Source organism: Papilio polytes, unplaced genomic scaffold (genome assembly GCF_000836215.1).
Source record: "Papilio polytes unplaced genomic scaffold, Ppol_1.0 DF821067.1, whole genome shotgun sequence".
NCBI lineage: Eukaryota > Metazoa > Arthropoda > Insecta > Lepidoptera > Papilionidae > Papilio > Papilio polytes.
This window is the reverse complement of record NW_013528137.1, coordinates 3,309,902-3,325,345: the sequence shown is the minus strand read 5'-3', so window position 1 is coordinate 3,325,345 and position 15,444 is coordinate 3,309,902. Positions and strand designations below refer to the sequence as shown.

General features: G+C 35.4%; 3 protein-coding genes across 5 annotated transcripts in view; 1 reads left to right on the top strand and 2 right to left on the bottom strand.

The window, feature by feature from the left end:
• LOC106109683 (pyridoxal-dependent decarboxylase domain-containing protein 1) overlaps window positions 1-9,035 on the bottom strand; it is an 11,716-nt gene extending 2,681 nt beyond the window's left edge. Inside the window, exons 1-14 of the mRNA XM_013291268.1 lie at window positions 8,900-9,035; window positions 8,458-8,831; window positions 6,460-6,566; window positions 5,896-6,027; window positions 4,978-5,192; window positions 4,595-4,666; window positions 4,337-4,396; window positions 3,723-3,911; window positions 3,459-3,503; window positions 3,115-3,258; window positions 1,997-2,240; window positions 1,069-1,222; window positions 512-633; window positions 5-59 (exon numbers count right to left, since the gene is read on the bottom strand). Of these exons, the coding sequence (XP_013146722.1) occupies window positions 5-59; window positions 512-633; window positions 1,069-1,222; window positions 1,997-2,240; window positions 3,115-3,258; window positions 3,459-3,503; window positions 3,723-3,911; window positions 4,337-4,396; window positions 4,595-4,666; window positions 4,978-5,192; window positions 5,896-6,027; window positions 6,460-6,566; window positions 8,458-8,831; window positions 8,900-8,971 (1,985 nt within the window). The 5' untranslated portion in view covers window positions 8,972-9,035. The remainder of the gene's footprint in view (window positions 1-4; window positions 60-511; window positions 634-1,068; window positions 1,223-1,996; window positions 2,241-3,114; window positions 3,259-3,458; window positions 3,504-3,722; window positions 3,912-4,336; window positions 4,397-4,594; window positions 4,667-4,977; window positions 5,193-5,895; window positions 6,028-6,459; window positions 6,567-8,457; window positions 8,832-8,899) is intronic.
• Window positions 9,036-9,287: 252 nt separating this feature from the next.
• LOC106109693 (NADH-ubiquinone oxidoreductase subunit 8-like) lies at window positions 9,288-11,585 on the top strand. Its single transcript, XM_013291279.1, has 5 exons — window positions 9,288-9,394; window positions 9,620-9,849; window positions 10,260-10,400; window positions 10,605-10,703; window positions 11,130-11,585. The coding sequence occupies exons 1-5, from the start codon at window positions 9,358-9,360 to the stop codon at window positions 11,289-11,291; spliced, it is 669 nt and encodes a 222-aa protein (XP_013146733.1). The 5' UTR covers window positions 9,288-9,357; the 3' UTR covers window positions 11,292-11,585.
• A 105-nt stretch (window positions 11,586-11,690) lies between these two features.
• LOC106109692 (deoxynucleoside kinase-like) lies at window positions 11,691-14,032 on the bottom strand. 3 transcript variants are annotated; one of them, XM_013291277.1, is made up of 6 exons: window positions 13,944-14,032; window positions 13,679-13,855; window positions 13,372-13,541; window positions 12,899-13,035; window positions 12,463-12,557; window positions 11,691-12,119 (listed from the first exon to the last, which is right to left on the bottom strand). In XM_013291277.1, the coding sequence occupies exons 2-6, from the start codon at window positions 13,820-13,822 to the stop codon at window positions 11,973-11,975; spliced, it is 693 nt and encodes a 230-aa protein (XP_013146731.1). In that variant the 5' UTR covers window positions 13,823-13,855; window positions 13,944-14,032; the 3' UTR covers window positions 11,691-11,972. The 3 variants fall into 3 exon arrangements, with proteins under 3 accessions (XP_013146731.1, XP_013146732.1, XP_013146730.1); XM_013291278.1 differs by having other exon boundaries at window positions 13,948-13,977; XM_013291276.1 differs by lacking the exon at window positions 13,944-14,032 and having other exon boundaries at window positions 13,679-13,910.
• Between the last annotated feature and the right edge of the window lie 1,412 nt (window positions 14,033-15,444).

Here is a 15,444-nt window from a genome sequence, read left to right as displayed (position 1 = left end):
CCGCAGCAGCCCCTCCTGCCACGCGTCGCGCTCCAGCTCCGCCTGCGCCTCCTCTATACCTGGAATAAAATAGTGTTAAATTAGTCTGAATCTGAAGCTTGTTTCATTATGTATTCACGCCCCTCTTTAATAATATCTAGAACGACATGGGTCTGTTCTTAGAGTTAACAGTAAGCTAAAAATTTCTACGTTTTTCGAAATACTCTCATGTTGATGATTTATTGCCGTTAATATATAAAAAAATTAAAACAAGACCAAAGCGTATGCTGTAATTTTAAGTTACAAAAATGTCGACTTTCATTCACGCAGTAGCCACTCCCTCATTGGTTAAAATTTTGTTTTAAAATGACATTGTTAGTTTACAAAATTGCCAAGTGTGAAGATCTTTGTAAGTCTATAACCAAGCTGAGAACAATAGAATATATTTAAGCGATAAGCTTTAAAGAAGAAATAAGTAAAACGAACACGAACTCATTAACCGTTAGTATAACTTCGTTACTACGCAACTGACCCTTTTTGAGTACTTCAGTCATATCAGTGAGCGCCCGCGAGCTGTCCTCCACCTCCCTGCCCGCCGCCACCACCAGCTCCAGCAGCTCCTCCACGTCCGTGTCCGCCGTCACCATGCCGAACCTGCGCGCATTATCAACCTTATTGCCTTCACATTAAGACACATTTTAGCGCGATCACAATACTGTTTCTATTACAAATGTGTGTTGGTACTAGTGAGTAATTATTTCACGACAAAATATTTTGCTCCAGTGTTAATATGTGTATAATTAAAATAAATTAAGATTTAATTTGAGAAATTCTGAAAAGACAGACATTTTTTTTTAAATTCATTTATTAGTAGTTATGCAAATACATCATTTTTACAAAATTTGATTTTGTTTGTCAAAATTACATACTTAACCATAACCAAGATTTATTCCGCGTGCAATAAAAAAAAACATGTCTTCTTTCAGACTATATCCTATTTCTATGCCGACATTGAGATTCGTTCAGCAGTTTAGGCTACAAATTCTAGCAAACATCCATTTAAACTTTCGCATTAGAAAGATTTGTGACCTGATGCAGTCCATGCCGTCGTCTCCGTCCCCGCAGGAGAAGGCGCCGTCGGTGAGGCGCAGCGTGTCCACCAGCTGGCGGTTGAGCGCGTTCAGCTCCTCCGCACTGGCGCCCTCGCCCCCGCCCTCGCCCACGTATCGCACTCCGCCCAGACCTACACGCGTATACCCTATTACTACCCGTTTACCCTTTTTAAAGGACTTTCCACCCCCAACGCAGGAATATCAACATCATGCAGAGACCTATAGACCCCATTTATATTTACAGACTTGTTATGTATGCGCTTGTACTATACATGAAAAGGAACGGTCAGCTACATGACGTCAATAAACCAGTCTGCATTAAGCAAGCGCTGTTTCAGTTACACCTTCACATACTTATCAAGACTCAATGACCTTACATAAGTTATTTTTTATCACAATTTTGAGAACCACTGTATTGTTAGGTCAGTGGTTCAAAACCTTTTGCTAAGACATTTTTCGCGATCTTCAAAGATTGTGTATTAAAGTATTAATTAGTAGGTCAGTGGTTCACAACATTTTGCTAAAACTTTTTCCGCTTCAAAGATTGAAAATTATTGGATTGTTTGGTCATCGATTTTTAATCTTGTGTTAAAACAATTTTTACAACCTCTAAAGGTTGAGAACCACAGTATCAAGTATTAGATCAGTGATTCTCAACCTTGATTTAAGAAAACACCGCGATTTTTAAAGATTGAGAACCATTGCATTAAGTGTTACTTCAGTGGTTCTCAACCTTGTGGTAAAACAATTTATGCGATCTCCTAAGATTGAAAACCATTGTATTAAGTCTTAGCTCAGTGATTCTAAACCTTGGGTTAACACAATTTATATGTTCTTAAGATTGAGAACCATTGTATTAAATGTTAGTTCAGTGGTTCTGGTCTACTAGTACAAAGTATACGGACCCGCCCAGCCGGGCACGTGCACGAGGCGCAGACAGGGGTGGTGCTGCAGGCGGCGGCGGAAGGGCTCGCGCAGCGCCACCGTGGCGTGCAGCACCTGCAGCTGCGCGTCCAGCACGCCCGCCCAGGCCGCCAGCGCCTCGCCCTCCGCCTCCGCCCCCGACACGCCCCCAACGCCCCGCCCCTCCAGCGGGCAGTAGCGCAGCACCACGCCGTGCGACTCGCTCTCGCACACCTCGATTGTTATCTACACATGTTAATTAACTCACTGTTAACACAATTCAAGTTTTTTTTATAACATAAGATGGCAAACGAGCAAGCGGCCACCTGAATTCGCCAAAATGGCGAAGCGACCGCTACCCATAGACATCCGCAATTGCAGATGCGTTGCCTACCCTTATTCGACGGAGGAGGAGACGCACATAAAGAGGATATTTCCCCTTCCTATGCATCTCATCCGCCGTCAAATCCACTTCCCCTTCCCATCCTCTCCTTATAAGAAAAAGGCGGTAAAGAGAAAGGGACTTAAATTAGGCCTCCGGCACCACACTCATCAGACGAAACACGGAATTGCTTCCATTTGACGGCTGTCTTCTGTGTGGTCGTGGTATTGGGGGCGTGCCCTGCAGTGCTAACATGTTAAAGCGGGCACTACCAACTTTGTGAGAAAAAATAGACTATAATATTCATTACCTAACCATCAAAATACGATCAACTGTTTCGGAGAAATCTCGGCGCAAACGCGGATTTGCGATTAAAAATGAGACAGTTAAAACATTTCTAGTAATTTAAATACAACATGTAAATCAAGGATTTGGTTTTAAGGTGACCTATATACACTTCTATATTATTATCTTGAAAATAAATTATATGTCGTGACAACATTTATTTATAACTAGCTTACGCCAGGAACTCCGTCCGCATGGATTAAAAAATACAAAAGTGAGTAGCCTATGTGTTCTTCCAGACTATCCTCTACATCTATAGCAAATTTCATCGAAATCCGTTTGGCCGTTTAGACTACAAACTCTAAAAAAACATCCATCCATCTAAACTTTCGCATTTACAATATTAGTATGATTATGCGACTAGTTCTAGACATATCACGAATATTATGTTACCATGTCTGCCTCCCGCTGCAGCACCTGCCCCAGCCAGGAGTTGAGCTTGTCGTAGTAGGGCGGCGGCTTGTCGGCCCCGCCCCCCTCGCCGCCCTCCGGCGCGAACTGGAACGCCACGCACGCTGACGCCTGGCTTATCGCGTCCTGTTATACCATACGTATCCTTAACTTATACATCTTATAAAAACAAAAAAATATATTTAAAATAGAAAACTATGGTTAATAGACAAAGAATTGTACATACGTGTTTGAGTAAATAGAATATTTTTTTTTAATATCGTTAAAAACTTTCATTGTCAACATTTACATGAAATTCAAATAATGATTATGTGTGAAATACTTACAACAATGTCAACATTCGGTGGTTCATCACCGCCGGGTCGTTCACTCTGGAATAACAAAATTCAATAAAAATTCTACCTTTAATACAGTAATAGAGTTAAGTTAGCAAGCCACTTCCACCCATGGCCCCACCCTCGGGGGATTCGGGTAGAATCGTGGGAGGAGCCAGTTTCGACTCCGCACGCACCTTCTTGACTCCCTATAAGTTATTTCGTCCATCCCTCTGTGTTGTAAGTCACTTTCCCCATAATGGATGTAGTACGTACCAGTATGCGCAGCCCCCTGGCGGCGAGCAGCGCGCGCACGGCGTGCGCGGAGCGGAAGGCGGCGTGCAGCGCGCGCGCCAGCCGCCGCGCCCCCGCCGCGCGGATGCTCGCCCACAGCGCCAGCGCCGGCAGCCGCGCGCCGCCGCACAGCCCCGCCAGCGCCGCCAGCGCGCCCTCGCGCCCCGCGCCCTGCACACCGCGCCCAATGCCAAATGCCACACGACATAATATTTTGAACAAATAGATGATAATAAGACACTATGAAAAATAATAAAGTAGATATTACATAAAAACGAACGCAATATCTATTCTATGCATGAAATTGACATAATAATCGGTCAAAAATATTTGATGGAACGTCTAAAACCGCATAAACATTTCTTTAAAAAAAATGGCACTTTGATGCTTAAAGGTTCGCCACCCCTGATCTATTTTAATGTTATAAAATATAAACAAAGGTCTTCATTGTCATTTGAGCACTTACATTTGACATTTTCAATTAAAAGTTTCACAAATGTATGCACGTACACACAAGAGATCCGTGAGTCATTTTACTGATTTGCTTCAAACGAACCCTGAATGATCTACAGATCAGAGGTTATGTCATCACTTACCGTACTAACAGACTTGGAATGATCATTTGCAGTCACTGCTTCAGGTATTTTATAAAATGTCTGTATAATTGCTAAGGAAATGTGAAAAAATACTATATCAAGACGACAAATAATTTTTAAAATTATGGTCCTTCGAGTCGGTATATTTTATCAATAAAATAGTTAAAATTATTACTTTTCTCTATCAATCGAATTTAAAAAATAATACACTTAAAGATATGTTTGAAAAAGATTTGTATTGTGTGTATAAAAGGATACAACAGTCGGTAGGCCTGGTATTCCAAACCATGGCCCAGGTGTCAGCGCCACAGAATCCGGTACACTGTAAGTCTGTAGCAAAGTTAAATACACATAAAGATAAATTGAAAACATGTAAGTACAGATTTAGATCACATCAACCATTTGATTAGTAAATAATCAGAAATCAGACACTTTTGTGATGTGTATGTAGATATTCGTTACTACATATCTCGAACACCGCAAACGAATATCAATGAAAAAGAATTTGTAGTTTACATATTGCACTGACATTTGTGTATTTTCCTGTTTGTTACAAATATATTGGGTGTTTCCCATTGGTCAGATTGACCTAATGAGATTTCGTATTGGATCGATTGAATGTAATCGATCGGTTTCCTTACCTCTTGTGTGGCGATAGCGGCGGGCAGCGCCAAGGCGTGGCCGCGGAGGTGCAGATGCAGGGCGCGCGCGCGGCACAGCGCGGCCAGCGGGCGCAGCGCCGAGCCGCAGCCGAGCGGCGCCGCGCCCGCCTCGCCCAGCACCAGCAGCGGCGTGCGCTCCGCCGCCACGTCCTCCTCGCACAGCCGCTCCAACGCCTCCGTGTCCATACCGCGACCTACACGCCCTTTCTACTTTCAACTCTTTCATATGACTCAGACACCTTAATCTATTTCTATAAGTAAACACACGCTACTTTGTGGCGTAGGATGTCAGCAATCACAGCATATTTTTGAATTATTATTTTTTTAATAAAAATCCCTACACTTACGTCACGTTTTAGGCTCTATATTTTGACAATATCAAACTTAGGAAGTAAATAAATTGGAAAAAACTTTCATGTGGGAAGGAGACCATAAGTTGCTGCCAACATCAAGGAAGCAAGGTTGCCATGGTCATTTGTCCATTTGAGTTTTGACATTTGCAGTTGAGAATGTGACAATTGTAAATAATCAAATAAAGTTTTTATAAATACATGCGGATGAAGCCGCACGGGAACAGCTAGTATGCGATAAATCGAATTTAACATAAGTAAATTTAGCAACAAAATAATGATTACATCTTGTATTAAGATAAATTAAAAAATTGTAAATAGCTATCTATATTAAAATTAATCTCTCTTTTATTCAATTTTCGTAAAAACTAAAAACGTTAAAAATTTCAATGGATTATCTTAAAATTGCTAAAATAATCATTGAACATTGGGACTTGTGATTCTAATGAATTCCAATCAAAACCTTATGTTTTCTTTACGAATTATTTTAGAACAGACAAATGTTACCAAAGGTATAGATAGATGTTACCTATGGGATATTTGTTACCTGAAGGATGTACAGGCACGGGTCGCACACAAGCCAGCGGCAGACTGAGTTGTCTACACAAGTGTTGGACTACAACTAAGGGGCTCGCCACACAGCTGTATATACACGGCAGGCGATTGCTGAATGCCAGAGCTGAAAAACACATTCAAAGACATATAAGACTTAAGATTAGGTAAAAAAAAATATTTAAATTTTATGAATATATATGAATGTTTGTTAGAGTTTGTAGCCAAAAGGCTAAATGGATTTTGATGAAATGTGGCAAAAAATGTAAAGAATAGTTTGGAAGAACACATAGGTTATTTTTTAACCTAGAAATAGTTGCTTCCCATGGGATACATTAATTTTGTGATTTCATGTTTACTTGATAATTCTGCAACAATTCAACTATATCTTATTGCTGTTTGGCACAGATATAAAACTAATTCTGGAGTAACACATGGGATACAATTCATACCTGAAAAATGTCAGGTTCCATAGTATGTTCCATGATACATTTTGCATGTGTATTTTAATATTGTGGAGGGAGTCATGGGTAACAAATAGTATAATTATAAAATTTACCTCCATCTTCTAAATATCTTGGATATCTGTGATGAAGTAACATCCTTGTGACTCTCACCAGCCCTTCCATGTTGTCTTGGTGATAGAATGCATTGTAGTCTACCAACCTAGATCACATAAGCATTGTTGATGTATTTCACTATATTTTTTATTATGTTAACTAAATCTTATATGAATCCTAGCTTTGGCTCGCGACTCTGTCTGAGTGAAATTTAAAAAAAAAGCAAGTAGTCTAGGTATGCCTTCAGGCTACCTTCTACATCAGTTTATGTTACAAACTCTATCAAATGCAAATGTTTGTTAGATTTTATAGCCTGCACCTAGGCTGGAAGAACACAGGCTACTTATTAAGGTTTTTTATTTCTGAGCAGACAGAGCCGTGGGTAAATGCTAGTGTGTAGAAACATGAAAAGTGATTAACAACAAATGTTTCCTCACACAAATTGAACTAACATTGCATGAGTATATTTCAACACTGAGAGTAATTAACAATTGGTCATGCTGTAAAATTGCATTAAGTGGAAAACTACCTAATTTAAAATTTACAATACAATTCCCATTTTAAAAAATCTACTATATTAACAGACTAAGTTTAGATGGATAGATGTTTATTAGAGTTTGTAGCCTAAACTGCTTTTTTTTTATAACATTAGGTGGCAAACGAGCAACCGGCCACCTGAAATCGCCAAAATGGCGAAGCGACCGCTGCCCATAGACATCTGCAATTGCAGATGCGTTGCCTACCCTTAATTGTCGGAGGAGGAGACGCACATTAAGATGACATTTCCCCTTCCTATGCGTCTCCTCCACTGTCAAACCCACTTTTCCTCCCCATCCTTTCCTCTTAAGAAAAGGGTGGAAAGGGAAAGGGACTAAAATTAGGCCTCCGGCACCACACTCATCAGACGAAACGCGGAACTGCTTCCACTTCAGGCCTGTTTTTAATGTGGTCGTGGTATTACTGGGGGCGAGCCGACCCATTCGTGCGAAGATGTTAAAGCGGGCTCTACCACTGTTAAACGGATCTTGATGAAATTTGGCATAGATGTAGTCTGGAAGAACACTTAGATTTCTTATTATTAACTGCAAATGGACAGAGTCGAACCAAAGCTAGTTATCAAAATCATGTTTCACATATATTTTCAAGGTGATATATTGTACCTATCTGTTATGTTAACATGGGAGTTAATTGATGCATAATCTTATCCAATACATAACTTATGTACTTACTCAAGGTGAAACTGATAATAAGAGACAATTGGCTTTTGTTTCACACTCATAATAGAGTACAAGAGCCATAATAGCAGATGTAGCTGTTTATGGTTTAGGAATATTTACCTTAATAAAAAATTTACTTACTTAAGGTAATAACTTATGCAAAATATAATATTTTAATCAAGTGTACTGACAATTAATTTACATTTACTAAATGCGGGTAGCTACTAAACATTATGTATACAAACTAATACTATTACTATGTTGCATCGAGATATAGTATACTAGATGTGGCACGAAATATATTAATTAATTTATTTATTCTATAAATTATGTTTCGCTTTTCTTTTTTAAAAACTGCTTATTTCTTCATTAATTAAGAATTAATATGTTTAGAAAGATTTCATAAACATTTCACTGGGTTATTGGTTTAAAAATATTAAAACCACATATTTTAATAGTTAGAAAGTATTCTAATTGATGGACAATAGGGTAATTTACATTGCTTGAAATAATAAATTAAGAGACAGTTCCAAATGTTCATTTAAGTTATAATTATCTAGCTGTTGCTTGTCTTAGTCCATGTGGAATAAAAATAAAAAAAGAAACATAGCTAATAACAGTTATTCTGCTTAATGGTGAAATAATTTATAAAATCGTTGCAGTAGTTTTTTTAGTATTCCAATACATACAAATATTGAAATCTTTCCTCTTTATAACATTAGTATAGAATTATAGGTATAGATTATGTAACAAAACATTGTTTAATAGGTTTATTCTTACCTAAACATATGTGCCATCCAACGAGTGGTTTCACTCGCAATATGAGCTCCTAGTCTCATAGCATGAGACCTCTCCAGTCTTCCAAATAATGCAGCTATACTGTGTGAAAGAATCGCCGCGCGAGTCACCGCGTCAGTAGGTAGCAACGGAGGCTCCAGACACTCAGAATTAGGGTCAGTCTTTATCACCAAGTCCTCTAAAACCTTTAGAATTTCATCCATAGAACTTTCTTCAGGTTCGAAGAAACCGCAGCTCATCTTACGCGGTTCCGGCTTTTTCTCCTCTTCGGGCGCATCTTGAGCATTCACTACGGCTTCTAGTCTTCCTACTACTTCAGATACTTGAAACTCTAGCCCACCAAAGGGACGCCGGTCCTGATAACAAACTTACAAGTAAGTAACCGATTATACATTAAATTACTGCGGTTTAGCGAGATGTTTACCAGTTCAGAGTCATTCTCAGCCTTAGGGCTTCCTTTGTTGGACTCCAAATCTGAAGCTGGCGTGTCTCCCATTCTGCGTGGCGAATTTTTCGCAGTTTACGACACACCAACAAGAATTTGTAAACGTCACGTCACTGCAATGTTTTGACGTATGTAGCGGTACCACAGAACAAAACAAATAATAACGATTATGGCTGGTCGCTTAAAACTTCATAGCACTTTAGTTTTGCTGCATAGGAATATCTAATATCAAATTCTCCACTCTTGTAATAAAGATCGTTGGTTAATGATTTTGTATAATTTAGATGTTAACTCACCCCAAATTCTAAAAAACCTTGATTTATGAACGTATATTAATCAATGTAAATCTGACACTGACATTTGACAAAATTAAAATTGACATTTCAGCGACTTCAGTGAAAGTCCTGAGTTATATTTAATTAATACATTGAAAGAAAATGTCTCTAGCTAAATTATTTTCGGTTTCAGCGCGAGGTAAATTAGCTTGATTTATGTTGCATCATTGATTATACTTTTTTTATATTTATATTAGTAAAAAAATACTTCATAGGTTACGCAACTTTTGTTTATAACCTAATTGCGTCTTGGTTGTTTTGTTTGTGTGTGGAACAAACCCTATTTTTACGCAAGATATTACGCATAAATCGCTTATTGATTTGACATATTATCCATTGTTTTCATAGCTTTTATATGTTACAGTTCGCGCAGCCGGGACTAATAGCTTGTTACTTCGTTGTGCTCAATATAGTTCGTCTAATCAAGATGGCAAAGGAGAAAAGTCTTATCCGCCGAACATGCCAGGATATATGTATGTCAATCCTCATGATCCAGACATGTCTGTCAAGGAAATGTCTGACAGAGCTGCACAAACTGTCTTTTGGACAGAATTGGCCCGCGGTATGGCTGTTACTCTAGCCCATTTATTCAAGGTAAAATTATAGTTAAAAACTTAAAACAAGTTAGTAAGAAGATAAATTGATGTTGTAAAATAATTTTAATCAACATAAGAGCATTCAAACTTTTTCAATATAATACAGCAACTATTTGTATTTTATTTATACAAATTGTTTATAATTTTCCTACCTATTTGATTAACAACATAAAATCCGTTTTTTCTTGTGTCTGATTGTTGTATATGTCTTTGATACAGTACTATGACTATATAAAATTCTGACCCAAGAAAATAACTTATCTGTTTGTTATATGGCACCATTGAAATTTAGTTCATGCACTTTAAATACGAAACACTGATGTATGAAGAAAAAAGAAATTAAGATGTAAACACAATTATAGGAAAGTAACACAAAGAATTTAAAAACATAATATTTGATGATTCCAGGAGCCTGCGACCATCAACTATCCATTTGAAAAGGGGCCTTTGTCACCAAGATTCCGCGGTGAACATGCTCTCCGTCGGTACCCATCTGGTGAGGAGAGATGCATTGCATGCAAACTCTGTGAAGCCATATGTCCTGCTCAGGTATGTTTATAACATCTCTATTATGCTTTAAATGTAAGAATCCTTAATATATCTATTTTTTTTTAATTGCACCCATTCAAAAACCATAGGCAAAACATTTAAAATCATTTCTGGCTGGAATGGCACTAATATTTATAGAATATTTTGATTAGTTCCTATTCAGAATTGCTTTGCAATGATTGAAATTCTTTAATTTTATTTCAGGCCATTACTATAGAAGCTGAAGAACGTAAGGATGGCTCACGACGAACAACTCGTTACGACATTGATATGACTAAATGCATCTACTGCGGTTTCTGCCAGGTATTTACTGTTATTATATACAAAATTATATTTCACGTGGATAGAACTAGCTATTACCCGCAACTCTCATCTGCATAGAATAACAAGAAACCATCCAGAATAAATTTAGATGGCAAACTATAACAAGAAACCATCTATTCATTGAAACATCCGCATTTACAATAAAAAAAAAAGATATTTCTTCAACAACTGTACATTTTGTGAGTGAAATCCAAAATGTTTTAGGTAAAACCCATTTTAGCACTATATTATATATTACTATATCACACAATCAGGGTAAAACAATTGTTATAGTAATGGGTATTATATGAAATTGTTTCTTTATTTACCTACTAATATATAAGATTAGAATGAAACAAGGTTAGAAGTGTGTTATATAATTTTATAGTTATATAGTCTGTATATACAATATTTATACATTTATAGGAAGCATGTCCCGTCGATGCTATAGTTGAAGGCCCCAACTTCGAGTACTCAACTGAAACTCATGAGGAACTTCTCTATAATAAGGAGAAGTTGCTGTTGAACGGTGACAAGTGGGAGAGTGAGATAGCAACCAACATCAGAGCCGACCATCTTTACCGTTAGATTTCTGTTAGTGTAAATAATGTTTTAGGACCTATTTTGGAACAGTTTTTACCCTTTTTTCTGCAGTGTCATAGAGCTACTATGCTAGATTTTTTTTAAATTAACTGTTTTAGTCAATTTATTTTCTTAATTTGTATATATTGTAAAATTTCACAATTTACTCTAAAATATTATTTGATATATCATATTGTCAATTTATTTTTACATATTTGCTCCAAGATAAGTCCTGAAACTAGGTTGTATAGAATAAATTATTTTTATTTGTTATAAATAAAATAAACATCTCATTTAAAATTTGTTTTATTTATTTAATATGGTTAATACATCTTTTTCAATCACTTTTATCTGAGGTAGACTTTACATGTATTTCAGTCTATATTTTTAGCTTAAAATTTGTAATTTAAAAGATGCATTTTAATATGTAAAAATTATAATTGATTTTAACACATTTAATAACAATATTATGAGTTTTATCAATACAAATAGATTAATATTCTCTTAAACTAAGTATATTGAGGTCTTTAAGTCATCCTAAAATATAGTAACAATTGAAAATCTTAATGATTGTGTTTGTAATTAAGATAGTAATTTGTTAGAAACTTTAAGACATCCTTAACAAATAGAAATAACAACATTAAGAACCTAATACTGTGATATTGATTTGAAATTAATTATTTTTTATCAATTAGTATGATTGCCTCCGAGGATTTTATATGCATATCTCTCCAAATCTTTTTTAACACAATCTAAATCTCTGTCAGCGTCAATAGTTAGCACTTCGCAGCCAATATCAGGCGAGTTTATCCAATTTTCGTATGAGTCGTGAACCTTGAAAATAATAAACATTTAAGGGCAAATTCATAAAAACTGATCAATTAAGCCCAAACATACATTGGTAGCAATTCTAAAGCTTTTAAAATGGCTACTTTGGTATAAGTCTGGTAATACATATTATATATTCAGCTGCAGGTAGATTTAAAACATAATTAAGTAAACATCATCTAACTGTATCTTTTGAGGTAATACAGTGTTTGGGTCAGCTTCTTTTGGTGAATTGACTACAAAAATTAAAGCATACTCGATTTTGTGTATTTTTTACAATATGAGGCTAAGAGAATATTAACAAAAACTATAATGTATTTAAAAATAATTAACATCAAAGTAAACTTACCTGTTGCAAATATTCCAAAGGCACTTCAGACTCCTCAGATCTGCCGCGCTTCATCATTCTGTCCCACACTATTTGTGGTGTAGTCTTGAGATATACTGGAAATTGTAAAAAACTTTTTTAAATGGCAGCAGTTTTTTTTTTCCACAAATAATGAACAATAAATACTTCTTTTCATTCTCTTTGAAAATAAAACACTGCATTCATGATTTATTGCCAGTGTTTTCATTGGTTTTTTTATTATCTTTATAAATATGAAGAGAAGAGAATTGTATTTTTGTGTAACCAATAAACTCAAAAAGTACTAGATATGATTTGAAAATTTTTTTGTAATTACAAAGCTACATTTTTTCTAAGTGACATAGGCTATTTATTATTACCAGATATTTATTAAATTTCACAAGGACGACAATGTTAATCAACGAAAATGTTACTGTACCTATAAGATCTAAGCTGATGTCTAAAGACTTCTCGGTGTAATCAAACCATTGAAGTAATACTTGATATTCTGGCTCCTGGAGGAAATTCTGTTTTTTTGCATTCTCTACAAAGCAATATCTACTGTTTTGTACTGATCTGTAATAAAAGACAATCACAATTAATTCCTTTTTAATCTACCATATTAAGTACAACTAATGAATTCTAGGAAGTATAATTTACAGTTTAACCAAGAACATAAAATTATTGTCTGGCCCTTTACTCAAATTATACCAATTTCTAACATCTAAAATGAATAAGTTTCATAATTTTTCACAAAATATTCCAGACTTCTGAGATTCACACGAAATAAAGGTTTCATAAGTTTAAGAAGCAACAACAAGGTTCAACCAAAACAAATGAATCTTGTAAAGGTCTATAAGACAAAAGTTGACTATTACTATTAGAAAGAGAATTAAGAGTGGAATGTGGTACCTTTCAAACATCTTGACGGTGATGCCAGGGTGTGAAGGTGGACTTGCTTGGATCCTCAGTCTACTTAGATGTACGTAATGTTGGAACGCGAAAATCCATTTATTCATATCACTATACATTAAACCTAGCAAGTTGTGTCCATTTACGTTGCGCCATTCTTGAATTGGTTCCTAAATAATTTAGAGCTGGTAAAATTTTAGTATTATTGCTAAAATGATGTAAATTATATGTATATTGAACAATACAGTCATTCCATTCAATATGGAAGTAATGTCGACGTGTTTTTAAGTTAATGTAAGGGACTTACCCCATGCTTTTCAACGTTGCGAAATCTATCAAAGTATTTAATGCATGTTGATTTTCCAGATCCAATATTACCTTCTATTGAGACTCTAAAGGGCCTCTTTTTTGCTGCGCGAACTGTATTGGTTAGGTGCCCGGCTTTAGACATTACTTTAGTTATATATTGAAGTACGAGGTTTTCCTGAAAACCCATGAGCTTTAGTTGAAATTATCAAAAAATATGGAAACAATTGACTATTTTATTGTAATTCGTTTTAAAGATTTATTACATTTATTTTCTAAATAATGCGGGAAAATTCATTTGATGTTGACAATAGATTGACATTGTCAGTTACAGAGCTATTGTCGCTGGTTGTATGTCACTGTCACTCTTTGGTCTTTGGTTTTCACGTGGATATACTACTAGAACAGGATTGAGGTGTTAAAAATTGTCGAAGAGCGAGACCTCAATTACTGTCCGTTCTATCTCTCTCTGGCGATGGTGACTATTTTGAAAATATGATTTTAGGACAATTATTATTAAGATACATAGATATAATATAATTCAATTCATTGTTGTTTTTCAGTAATTTTTAAGAATATATGCGTCGCTTAACTCGTGCGCAAAAAATTTTCCTCCGAGTCTTGTATGCCTTAGGAAGATTTTAAATTGTACCAAGTTTGAGGTAACCGAAACTAGAGGGCGTTGTCCGAAAAGTTTTAAGCTAAAACATAGTTAGAACTTATCAAACTAAGAGTTAAATGAAATAGACAGTGCCTAGATTGCCACGAGTTCTGTCTGTTTTTTTTTTCAAATCTTCTCAAAATTGATTAATTAAAAAAATGTGATGTAAGATTTGAAAAAAAAAAAAACAAACAGACTGAACTCGTGGCAACTTTTAATAATTCCGGTGATTATAATTTGAATTATTTATTTTAATCATCAAGATAAAACTGATACATTACTTAGAAATATCCGTAACATCTAAGGCAATATATTTTTATTGGTTGCATATGTTAGATTACATTCAGGCATAACTACGTATGTCTGCATTCGTAAATATATTTTATTTAGAAACGAATAGAAGAATGTAAAGGGAAATGTAGCTTGTAGTTCTTTGTAGTTGTAGTCAGTAAGTTATATGTTCAATAATGTAGCCCGACAGACGATCCGGGCGGAATTGTCCCAGGAAATTGTTCTCTATGTGCTTATTTATTTGAAAAACGTAGTGTTTTACATTTTTATTGTTGAATTAAACATTTTTATATTTATAGATCGAGATATTTTAAAGCGATAGAAACTTCACTGGTTACTGTTCTATTAGATGGGCTAGTATTTTCGGATTCATTTATATCTATTTTTAAAAATGTAAGAAATTGTTGCAAAACTGATCGAATAACAGAAATTAATTTTATTATGAGTTTAGTATTTTGTAGATTTACTTATTTGTTTCGTAATTAGATCTCTTGATTGCTTCATATTATGTACAACAAAATTATTGCTCAGAAAAGATTTTCCGTAAGCAATAACATCACCGATTGCTCGACGATTTTTATTCAAGTTAATGTCTAGTTCTTTCTTTTATTTTCATTATCACAATGTTTTTATCATTTGTGTATCTTAATAGTGAAATGCAGTACCAAAAAATTAATAAATCGTTTTGTTTTAATTTTTTTTCTATGTTATACACACAATGGAATAATCAAATATAGCAACAATAGTATAATAAAATAAAAAAAATAAGTTGTTAAAATACAAGTTACGATATATTGTTCAGTGAATAAGTTTAG

Bases quoted from the DNA above. Each gene is read 5' to 3' on its own strand.
- LOC106109693 (XM_013291279.1), top strand. From the start codon at position 9,358: ATGTCTCTAGCTAAATTATTTTCGGTTTCAGCGCGAG. The intron at 9,395-9,619 runs GTAAATTAGCTT...TATATGTTACAG, and splicing joins ATTTTCGGTTTCAGCGCGAG to TTCGCGCAGCCGGGACTAAT. The intron at 9,850-10,259 runs GTAAAATTATAG...TGATGATTCCAG, and splicing joins CTCTAGCCCATTTATTCAAG to GAGCCTGCGACCATCAACTA.
- LOC106109692 (XM_013291276.1), bottom strand. From the start codon at position 13,867: ATGGGTTTTCAGGAAAACCTCGTACTTCAATATATAACTAAAGTAATG. The intron at 12,558-12,898 runs GTACAGTAACAT...TACAATTTCCAG, and splicing joins CATCAGCTTAGATCTTATAG to TATATCTCAAGACTACACCA. The intron at 12,120-12,462 runs GTAAGTTTACTT...ATTATTTTCAAG, and splicing joins CTTTGGAATATTTGCAACAG to GTTCACGACTCATACGAAAA.